The sequence below is a fragment of the Eptatretus burgeri genome, chromosome 4, assembly GCF_056783735.1.
Source record: "Eptatretus burgeri isolate ZD-2024b chromosome 4, Ebu_testis_v1, whole genome shotgun sequence".
NCBI classification, from domain to species: Eukaryota; Metazoa; Chordata; class Myxini; order Myxiniformes; family Myxinidae; genus Eptatretus; species Eptatretus burgeri.
Window position 1 is genome coordinate 1,208,463 of NC_140964.1, and position 11,783 is coordinate 1,220,245.

Consider the following 11,783-nt stretch of genomic DNA (forward strand, 5'->3'; position numbering starts at 1 on the left):
TCCACCACTTCTAATATTAATTCAGCCTGAGAATTCTTCCACAGAAAACTGCTCTCTCTTCTGCACAGATTCATCCCATCTCATCTTCAATTATCTCAGCAATCCTCCCACTCTTGGCACTCTGAACCCTGTGGTGAGACATTTGCTTTTAAACAACTTGCATTCTCCGCCTGGAAGGCAAATCCAACCGAAGGCAACCTCAGAACATTCCACAAAGCCCGCAACAAGTGTGTGTCCACTCTCAGGAGAGCCAGAAAACAACATCTGTCCAATCTCAAGACTGAACTTTCAAACTTGTTTGCCTCCTCTGAAACCTGGTGTTACCTTGACAAGTAGGTCTCTGGTGTATGCTCCCCCTTCCGTCTCTTTCCTCACTTCAAATGGCACCACAGCCGGCTCCGCTTGAGAGAAGGCTGAATTCCTCAATTCTGTGTTTGTTTCAAAATCTTGTGCTCCTAACCTCTCTCCCTCTCCCTCTCCCTCTCTCCCTCTCCCTCTCTCTCTCTCTCCCCCACCCCATCTCTCTCTCTCTCTCTCTCTCTCTCTCTCTCTCTCTCTCTCTCTCTCTCTCTGTCTGTACCCATCCTTCTCAGTCATACCCAACTACTCCTGAATTCTGTCTCTTTTGTACCTGAAAAGGTGGAAACGTTTCTGGAAACCATCAATTCTGACTCTGAAACTGGACCAGATGGCATCAACTCGCGTGTCCTAAAAACCTGCTCTGCTGCGCTTCCTCTCTTTGCCCTTTTCACCCTGAAATTTATCATAGGTCATCTTCCATATGTTTGGAAATCCATCAACATCACAGCATTATGTAAAAAAAGGTGCAAAAACGGATCCCCTTTACTACAGACAATTTAGCTTGCATCCAATCAGCAAGGTCATGGAATCAATCATCACAGTTGACATAATATAAATCCTTTTCTGCAACAGCCTCATCTCCGATCATCAATTCAGATTCAGACCTGGTCACTCTACCTTGGACATACTGCTTCCACTCTCCCAACAATGGATGGAGGCCTTCAGCATCAGACATGATATCAGGGTCGTTTCTCTGGACATATCTCAAGCTTTTGATCCTGTCTGGCATCCTGCCTTGCTCTCCAAACTGTCTGCCTATGGAATCCAGGGCCAACTCCACTCTTGGATTACTGACTTCCTCTGCTCTCATAGGCAACATGTGACTCTCAACGGAACCCTTTCATCTCCTCTCCCTGTCAAGACTGGAGTACCCCAAGGCAGTGTTCTTGGCTCCATATTATTCGTAATCTTCATCAATTATCTCACTGACTCTCTGGAAAATCCTCTCTCTATCTCTTTGCTGATGACTCCACACACTGCCATGACATCTCTCATCCCTCTGACAGAAAGGTAGCAGCCTCTTCCCTCTCCTCAGAGCTTGATAAAATCACAACCTGGGCAAACACAATTTTGCTTATATATCCATGTTGTCCACCTTTGCGTTCTCCCTTACCCCTCGTCATTACCTGCATCCCTTGTTTGTCAATCTCCATCTACCTTCTCACTCTGCCCTGCTGTTGGTTTTTATCCCCCCCTTTCTTCTGCTGTTGCTTTTGTTATGTTACATCCTGATTTTGTTCTGTGTCATCGCTCTTCCATGAGATTTTTCAGGATTGTATTTCCTCATGACTTGCATGCAAATCACAAGCAGGCCAAAGACATTGGTAGACATAAATGCACTTTTACATTAATTTTCAAGGACATGAGTCAACAATACTTGCTCTCGCATGAGCCTCACTCTTGTTCAAAAATAAAAAATCAACAGACAAATGCATATCATATACGTGTTTTGAACTGAGGATCCTCACATAAAGAGGTGTCAATTTTTTTTTGTTTCTTCAGCATTGCACTCCATTTTTGTTTTGTGTTCCAATAACACAGCAGCTGTTTGGTTATTCATGTGGGTACTGCTTTTCTGTTGTTGTAAGAAGCAGGCACTCCATAATTATTAATACATCTGCTTCCTGCGAGTTTCATTTACTGGTGCATCTGTTCTGTGCAGGTGACCGTGGTGTGTCCCTGCGCTAACAGGAAGGAAAAGCTCCCGTGTTGGCAGCTCTCTGGCACAACTTACCAAAGGTAGTAGCTGCAACGCTGTTATTCTGATGTACCATACTCTGTTACAGACGTTGGTGCTACCGGAGCAGTTTCTTGGCATGGGTTGTATTGGGTGGGTTGGCCATTGTCTTCCCTGCAGTAGTTAGAGCAGGAATCTGGAATTTGTTCATGGTGCCGACAATAGCTCGGTGACTCTTCGCGAAGGACACCGTAGGATCTTTAACGCCCACCATTTAATGCTGGCAGACGGGACCATCCCGTTTAACGTCCACCCGAGGGACGGTAAACGCACTGATGAATCACCCTGCCTGTGATGGCAGTTTATAGCCGGGTTGGGATTCAACCCCAGGTCAGTCGCTTAAAGGCGAGAGTGTGTACTTTTGCGCCAGCCTGCCAACTCAACGTTGATGTAGATTTGTTTTAGTTTATTTATTTGTGCAAGTGCAAGGCAGAATGTGAAAATGGGAAGTTTGAATAAGCATTCTGTGCATTTTCATGTTTTCCTGCAGAGTTGCTACAATTGCACTCGTGAGCAAGATGTCTGAACAGCCTGGAGAGTCTATTGAGCTCTGCAAGTTAGTAACTGGGAAGGAAATCCAGCAGTCCAGGTATTAGAGTGAAAGATGGTTTGGTGAAATCTACATTTCATTTTATTTATTTTGAGCTTAATGTTGAATTTTTTAAATTTTTTTTTGGAGCTTAATGAAGCTGTTTAAGCCTTGAAGTTGTTTGGTTGCTCTGATGGCCAAAATTATTCTGAGTTCATTGGAATTTTATAGACAGCTTTGCTTCATTTACTAACAATTATTAGTTCCATTGTGACATGGTATGTCGTCTGTCTGCCCTTATGGAGGAGAAGGGCTGAAGGCAAGACTTAATTTGGCAAGCCTAAAATAGTTTGAAACAGCTTTAGAAGGCATCACCACAAATTTAGCAAGAATCCACCAATGATCATTTTTGTATGTTAATTTGTTCATTTTGCGTCTCCTCCAAAATAGTGGTCTTCCGGTGAACAAACGGATGTAGTGACATCTTGTTGCGCTCGAGTCAGGGAGTTCACCTGTCCGTGGCTCCGGGGTAATGAACCTTCTTATGGCTCCAGGGCAATGAACCCGTCCGTGGCTCCAGGGCAATGAACCCGTCCGTGGCTCCAGGGCAATGAACCCGTCCGTGGCTCCAGGGCAATGAACCCGTCCGTGGCTCCAGGGCAATGAACCCGTCCGTGGCTCCAGGGCAATGAACCCGTCTGTGGCTCCAGGGCAATGAACCCGTCCGTGGCTCCAGGGCACTGAACCCGTCCGTGGCTCCAGGGCAATGAACCCGTCCGTGGCTCCAGGGCAATGAACCCGTCCGTGGCTCCAGGGCAATGAACCCGTCCGTGGCTCCAGGGCAATGAACCCGTCCGTGGCTCCAGGGCAATGAACCCGTCCGTGGCTCCAGGGCAATGAACCCGTCCGTGGCTCCAGGGCAATGAACCCGTCCGTGGCTCCAGGGCAATGAACCCGTCCGTGGCTCCAGGGCAATGAACCCGTCCGTGGCTCCAGGGCAATGAACCCGTCCGTGGCTCCAGGGCAATGAACCCGTCCGTGGCTCCAGGGCAATGAACCCGTCCGTGGCTCCAGGGCAATGAACCCGTCCGTGGCTCCAGGGCAATGAACCCGTCCGTGGCTCCAGGGCAATGAACCCGTCCGTGGCTCCAGGGCAATGAACCCGTCCGTGGCTCCAGGGCATTGAACCCGTCCGTGGATCCGTCTGTGGCTCCAGGGGAATGAACCTGCTTATGGCTCTGGGGGACTTAACTTGTCCATGGCTCTGGGGGAATGAACCCACCCATAAGGATGGGTTCTATGCTAATCAACATAATTCACCAAAAGGACCTTGCAGTACAAGCTGAGTTACAGCAACCAAACAATATTCAAGTCTTATCTGCTGATACTTGTGTTGTTTTTCATGGCATCTTTGTTTGCTGTGTTTTTGTTTGTTTGTTTTTCCCCAATTTCAAGCAATCCAGAAATGTATCCATTTGCAGCTTTGTATTTAATTTTTTTTTTAACCAGGTTGGAGTGCACAGAGGAATGTGCGATCTTAGAAAGGAACAGGTGAGTGTTTCAAAATGTTTTGTGGTTTCTCGATTAACATCCATCTGACTATGAACCCTCATTGAAAAACTTTTTAGTGATCAAATAATGATAGCGATTTGGTGCCCTTGTAGTTAATGGCAGTCATACACTTCATTTCGGTTAACTGTTATCATTAGTAATGATAATTTTAAAACGAGGAGCTGATACTCTAGGTCCCCCGCCTTTTGGGTGGTGTGAGGAATCGATATCTGCAAGATGAAAGCTAAATCTTGACCAGGTTTTGAAATATTGCGTACACAAAAAGTGCTTGGACAGACGATCGGTTGTTCTGTGGGTCGGTCAGAGCTCATTTTAATATGCCCTGTCTGACCTTGTAAGGGCAGGAGACAATAATAGTTTGTGACAATGAAACATAGTTCCAAGCCGGTACTAATACAGATTATACCTCGGTGTGTGTGACTCAGGCGTCTGGTTGAGGCTCTAAAGATTGACCCCAATGTGAATCCCTTCAACAAAGCAGGCTACACAGATTTTCTCAAGGAGGAAGCACGGTAAGAATTCTTCCCTTTTGAGCTTTTAAATGTGCTTGTTTTCATGAAAGCTGTTCCTGATTGAATTGAAAACAACTGCTCTTTAATCTCTTTTATCAACAGATGTTTATCTTATGAATGAAAGAGCAGTCTTGTGGCTTTCCAAAAAGGCTTTGCTGTAATTAGACTTTGCTTGTCAGTCATGGAAACCTCTCATGCATGGTAATAATGTAATAATTTGCAATATGATCAGCTTTTTCTCCCCATCTCTCCAAGTATTATATATCACTCAACACAGGATCTCGATAAACACTAACCCCAGTGCATGACTGTGAAACTAGCAGGGACCTGTGGAACAACCGCACAATGTAAAATCCCCAAGTCCTCAACCTCCCCCTCCCAACACTTAGGTATCAATCCCCTCTACATCTCAAGCCTTCAAACCCCCTCCCCACCCTTCCCACAACTTCTCAACCCCAACTCTCCCCCAAAGTCTCAACCTCCCCCTCCCAACTCTGTCCCATCTTTGCTCTCCCAAATGCAGTTTCACCACGTGTACCCATAATTTTTTTTTTCCATCACAAACCTTCCTGGGAGTTCCCTGAATCAATCCACCATAGTTCGATTTATTGAAATCTGTTAATCTGTTCTCAAGTTATAACACGACAGACAGACTGATAGACAGGCCAAATATATGTATATGTATATGTATATATATATATATATATATATATATATATATATATATATATATATATATATATAGATGTGTGTGTGTGTGTATATATGTATATATATATATGTATATATATATATTGTTGTGGTTACCAGATTCGCAAACCACCATTCAGGTCCCTTAGGTGAGGTATCTTGGTAAGTGCATGTGTAGTTAGGCCCAAACCCGTTGTCTAGTGGGAATACATGTCATTTATGCGAGCTGCGACTCTTCAGGATAGCCGTTTTTCTTTTACTATCTTTATTTTGGACCAACCGCCATGATCACAACCACAACATCAACCACCGACCACAACCACCGCTTCACCACAACCGCCACGACCTTCACGCACACCTCACAACCGTAGCATTGCCACCGTTCTTGCCCCGCTGTGGGTACCGGTGTTGGACTCATGCAGAACGCGCGTCGAACAGCGTGTACAAAATCACGGATTTTGTGCTTCAAAAACGGATCAAAAACGACACACGCCCACTTTTTGCCGTCCAATCGGTGAGCGAGGGGCGATTTGGCCCCGCCTCCAGAACGATCGATATATGCAAATTTGTGGATCAAAAAGCCTTCACGCCCACTTTTTCTCGGGCCAATGGGGAGCGAGGTGAAAGGTCAAAGGGAGGGGGTCAAAGGCGAAGTTACGGGGGGATAAAAGGACGGTGTTCGTCAGTCAGAAGAGAGTCGCGAACGAGAACGAGGAGTCGAGAACGAGAAGGAGTCGGAACGGAGGGGACGAGTGTGGAAGACTGGAGCCCGAAGCCTGCAGTGGCTGGAGAAGCTGAAGAGAGCCGGACGAGGGGGTGCTCGCGTCGGTGCCAGGAGCTGCACGTCCGCGGGAGGCCGGCAGCGCGACCTGGCCGAGGTGGAGACGCACGCCAGGGATAATAAAGATCCTCTATACCCCGAGCATCAGCAACCCCCCTCCTGTTTCCCCCCGCGCTGAGATAGTGCGACCAAGGGGGCCCCGTTCCCACCCCCTGCCAGGCACTGTCCACGAGGCCCGCGGGTTGCGGGGCCATCGCCGCTCCGCGTCTCATCACCAGACGGGTAGGCCCGACCCGGTCTCGGCCTCAGGCCTGCCTCATTCTTGGGGGATTTCTTTTCCTTGGTTTTGGGTATGAGTTGTCGGCGCCGTCTGTGAAGTAGAATTGTATAAGTGTTGCCGGGTGCTCGGTAGTCGGTATTAGCTCTGCACTGTGTTTTCACTTTTATGTTTGCTTTTTGTGTAAATGGAATTGTTTTCTTTTTTTTTGTGTGCTTTTGGTGGAATTGTATTTGTGTGCTTCCCGTGTGCCGCGAATAAATGTGCTTTATTGTTGAACTGTTTCCCGCTTCGCTTCGTCTTTTCCTCCATTGAATCCCCATCTTGCTTCACGTAAAGGGTTGGTAGTGGGCTGAATACGCCCGATGATTAATCGAACCGTCGAGGTCGACGATAACACCGCTCGGTTATTCTGATAGTACGGAACGGGTCGCTTAAGTGGCCCGTGTCCGAAGTCGACCTGCGGCGAGGTGCGATCGCCCGGTCTACCCTCCGCGTGGGTACTTAGGTAGTTCGAATTTGGCGAGCAACCCTATCCCACGCGGGGGCTGATTGGCTCGATCGCGGTGAGACCGAAAGGTCCACCCGTGACTGGTTCCCGGCGTTAGTCCGAGAGGGTCACGACTGGATTGTCCGTCCGGTGGGCGACGTGCCGCGATTCGAGTTACGTGGCCGTCGCACGCCGGCGGGCGCGAAATCCGCAACACTGGTGTCAGGTCGTGCGATACAAATTCATCGCCCTCCTCGCGGCACTGGTATCGGAGAACAGGAAAACGGGCTCTCCTGTCTCCGGCTAAATTTACGGGAATCGGTCCAGGGGTGAGAGAAGCGACCCCCGATTCCCTCCAAATTACGAGCGAGCGAAATTAACCCTTCACGAGAAGCAAGATGGCGTCTCAAGGCGAGCGGGAGCCGGGGGTATTAGAAATGTATATGTGTAATAATGTAGAGTCCATGGTCCAGGATGGAATCCCCGAGCAGGAAATGTTGATTGTGCAGGAACACGGACTCGCCCAACTGAACCCAGGGCCCGAGGTGGGTGCGGCAGCGGCCGCGGTGTATGACACCTCCCCCCTCTCCACCAAGACCCTTCCCCAACCCTTGCCGAAACGGCTCAGCTGAGTGCATCCAACATGGCCCAGCTATGCGCCATGCTGGCGGCAATGAACGAAAAGATGAATGCGAAAATGATCGAAAAAATGGATGCAAACACAAATGAAATGAAAAACGAAATGAAAGACATGAACAAGCAAATGAATGAAGTGAAAACGACGATGGATGCGAATACACAACAAATAAACGAAAAGATGGATACAAAAATGAACGGAATGGAAACAAACATGAAAGAGCTGCGGGGTGAGACGCAGAACATGGGCCGATGCCTGCAGGCGGGCATGAAGGCCGTGACCAGGGAGCTGGGAATGGCGACTTCACGTGTGGGAGCAAACGAGCTGGGTGGGGGTGCAACGGCTGACAGGCCCGCGGTGGAGGCGGGTGAAAAAATAATTCGTGGAACGTGTTGGGCGAGGGTCGTGACGATGACCGAAAGGGAAAAATTAAATGGGGAGACCAAAACGTGTGAGACGAGACACGAGGTGACGACAACAGAAATAATAGTTGAGACAAGGGAGGTAAAGGGTGAAGAGTTGGCAGAGACACGGGAGATGGGAACGATAGAGGGAAGACTACACGATGAAGACGGGGTAAGTGACGCGCACGCACACACGGAGGTAGTGGAGGACAATGGGGTTGAGCTCGCGGAGCGTGTTGGGACCCGGTGCGAGCACCTGGATGGCCTCCTCCAGGAACGAGGGGAGGGAGTATGCCCCCTTGAGGCGAGTCACGACCAGGTGAGTTCGGTCGTGCTTTGCGAGGTTGAGGGGACGAGTGCTGTGGACGGGTGCACGGAGAGCTTGGGGGTGTAGAGGCCCCGGAGACCCTTGTGGGGACACAAATCCCCAGTGTGGTTGTCCCTGTGTGTGTGGTGCAAGGTGTGAGTGCGGCACCGTGTGTGGAAGTGACCCCGTGTGTGAGTGGTGTGGTGGCGATGGTGCCAGAGTGCGTGCTTCCCAGCACGCCGGGTGTGGATGGGGCACCGTGTGTGAGTGAGGCCGTGTGTGTGAGTGAAACGGCCAGTATGAGTGAGGCACCACGTGTGAGTGGTGTGGTGGCGATGGTGCCAGAGTGCGTGCTTCCCAGCACGCCGTGTGTGGATGAGGCACGGAGTGTGAGTGAGGCACCGCGGGTTAGTGCCCCCGCGTGTGTGGGTGAGGCACCGTGTGTGGAAGAGACCGCGTGTGTGAGTGTCGCCGTGTGTATGAGTGAGGTACCGCGGGTGAGTGCCCCCGCGTGTGTGGATGAGGCACGGTGTGAGAGTAGTGAGGCACGCGTGAGTGAACGGCCGTGTGCAAGGTCGCTGTGTGCAAGGGAGACCGTGTGTGTGAGAGAGCGGTATGTGAGGGAGATGTCGGTTGGCATGCGGGAGCACGCAGCCGCGTCTCCCGGTGTGAGTTTAATGGTGTGGACTGTGTGCGTCGTAACACGCAGGTATGCGTGTGTGGAATGGAGACGGAGACGGCGACATGGGAGAAACGAAAGCCGGGTAGCGGCTGTAGTTGTTTCGAGGACCGTGCCGGGTTCACCCAGCAGTGAGCACGCGGTTCGTGCTGTGCAACGCACGAGACCACCACGTGCTCGCTTGCGAGAGTGAAGTCCCGGTCCGGAAACGCACGCGGTGGATTTGCCGATCCCGCGGACGGACAAAGTTTAGGCAGGTAAATGGATTTGGACCGGACGGGTTCTCCACGCGATCGTGTGTGTTCAGCTCCAACGGTCAAAGCACATGTGTTCGCGTGGGGAACCCCTCGAGACGTGGGGCTTGTTTTTTTTATGCGCACGGTGACGCCATGGCTGCACGTGTGGTTGGAATCCGGCAGGAGGGGTATCTCTGCCGGATGGTCCCGTCCAAGGAGGGACGAGGAACACGTGCAGCTGCATGACGTCACGGGCAGGTGCAAAGTGCGCGAGCTCTGAGTTGCCGCGCAGGTGCTGCGCATGGAAAAAAAATAAAAGCCAAGCCTCACTTTCGGGTGCAAAGGATTCCTGGGCAAGGGGTGGAAGACCCCCTTACCCTGGGCACAGGATGGAAAACTAGTTAGGGGGAAGGGTTAGCTTAGCTAGACCGACTTCATGGGGCAGGGGTAAGTCCTCATGGAGTCCGTGGAATGGATTAGTTAGAGGGATTGTAGCCAGATTTAGGTTGGGAAATAAAATGATTTATTTGAGACAGAGACAGACTGTGAATGTGTAGAGGGGACGTAGTTTAGCTACGTAGTGTTAAAAGGAACGTGCTACTAGTTTAAAGGACGACGTGGGAGCACGAGTTAGTTAGGGGATGTAGTTAGAAGGATGGCAGAGTTCAGCGGTGTGTGTGTTGAAGAGTTGTGAGGCGAGTACGTGTACATGTTGAGTGAGTGAGGCCAGCGGGTCTGTGTGTATGGAGCGAATGGGGAATGCATGGTGCGATGAGTGATTGGGGGGAGGAGTGACTCCCGCCCAAGGGACCCCGGGGTCAGTGTAGAGTGAGTTAGCTGGGTTAGTCAAATTGAAAAATGGAGGTCGTTTTGCTGTTGGTGGGAAAGTAGGCTCGAGACCCATTTGGAGGGGTGCAGGAGCCCTGTTGACGGGCTTGGGAGCGTGGCTGCGAAAGGTGAGTATCGCTGAGTGGGTACCCCGGGCACCAGGCTAGTCGGCCGTGGTAGGCCATGGGCCCATGGGGGGCCGGGATAGAGTAGTGGGCACGGGTGCGCCTGCTTGGTGCGGGGGCCCGGGGCGCCATTAGCCGCGTGGGCAGTGTTGTGGGCACGGGTGACCCTCGGAAAGGGGCCCGGGAGGCCGGCCTGCCACGTGTGCGTTTCAGGGGAGGTGCCATGGGGGCACTCCCCGGTGTTAGGGAGCTGGTAGGCTCGGAGGCAGTGTAGTGCCCGGGGGTGCCATAGCGGGAGATTCGGCAGAGGGTCGTGCCTGCCAAAGGGAGCCACGTGTCCCAGCCAGGAGACCGTGTGAGGGCACGGAGAGAAAATTGGGGGGCGAGGCCCGAAATTGTAAGGACACCAACACAGGCGACGGGAATCTGGGTTGCTAGAACCAATAGTTTAAGCGAGAGGCGCTTGTTGAAAGCCCCGGGGTAGTTTAACAGTTAAATGGTTAGGATAGATTAGGAGATGTACCCCTCCGCACCATCCATCCCCTCGCTGTCGTTGTGGGCCGCTGGACCCACTTGGTGTTAAGATCGCCGAACTCTGGGGAGGCCATTCTGAGGCTTCGTTGGGCCTCGACACAGGACGTTAGCTCTCCCTTGTTCCCCTCCGGGAAGGGAACGTAGGGGTTGGGAGTAGGCTAGGTGACAGGATAGGTTAGCCGAACAAGGACGATAAAGGGGGTTAGGGGACGATTTATAGTGGGGAGTAAAAATAAAAACAACAAAAAAATAAGTTGGGGCTAAATTGGGGTTTGACAAATTAAGGGAGTGGGTATGTACAGTGACAGGCAAAGGCGATAGGTTGGGAGGGAGACAGGTAGGTAGGTCCGAGCCCGCCTTCCAAGTGGCCAGCACCACCGCACTCCCTCCACCAACCTCCATTGAACGGCAAAGGCTGGCCAACTTCATCGGCTGGCCGTGTTTTGCTTCAAGGCGGAGGCCGGCCAACTTCATCGGCAGCTGTGTTCTGCAAGGCCTGTGCCGGCCAGTTCATCTGCTGGCTGTTTTTCTTCAAGGCCTGTGCCGGCCAGTTCATCTGCCGGCTGTGTTTGCCTGCAGCGGCCTTCTTCTGCGGGCTGTGTTGCCTGCACCTTTGCCATGCCATGCCCACTGCCCATGTTCACCAGCCCCGTTCAATTTTGCTTTGCCCCCCCTGTTCATTTCCATGTGCGCCAGGATCAAGGCAACAGTTTGCAAGCTGCGAGAACTGCCCTGTTGGCAGCTACAACACGGGCCTGCAGTGGCAGCCCGTGCACCGTGTTTTGCGTCCATCCATTCATCCATTCATTCGTTGTGCTCATTGCGTGTGCCACTTGAGCTGGCACGGAGACTGCGTTGTGCAGCCCATGCACCGTTGTGGTTCACTGCATTCAGTTCAAACCGTTCATGCATCCATTCGTTGTGTTCATTGCGTGTGCCACTTGAGCTGGCACGGAGACTGCGTTGTGCAGCCCAAGCACCGTTGTGGTTCACTGAGTTCAGTTCAAAAGGGAAGGCCTTGGACTGCGTGTGAGCAGCCAGCCACGTTCCCTGTCACCTGCATTGTTTTGAGCCAGAGACTGCA

General features: G+C 51.3%; 1 protein-coding gene across 3 annotated transcripts in view; it reads left to right on the forward strand.

Moving 5' to 3' along the window:
• The window catches only part of NFX1 (nuclear transcription factor, X-box binding 1), a 98,845-nt gene that overhangs the window by 47,343 nt on the left and 39,719 nt on the right, over window positions 1–11,783 (forward strand). For all 3 annotated transcript variants that reach the window (XM_085876639.1, XM_085876641.1, XM_085876638.1), the window contains exons 17-20: window positions 2,024–2,100; window positions 2,589–2,687; window positions 4,137–4,178; window positions 4,625–4,711. In XM_085876639.1, the coding sequence (XP_085732765.1) occupies window positions 2,024–2,100; window positions 2,589–2,687; window positions 4,137–4,178; window positions 4,625–4,711 (305 nt within the window). The remainder of the gene's footprint in view (window positions 1–2,023; window positions 2,101–2,588; window positions 2,688–4,136; window positions 4,179–4,624; window positions 4,712–11,783) is intronic.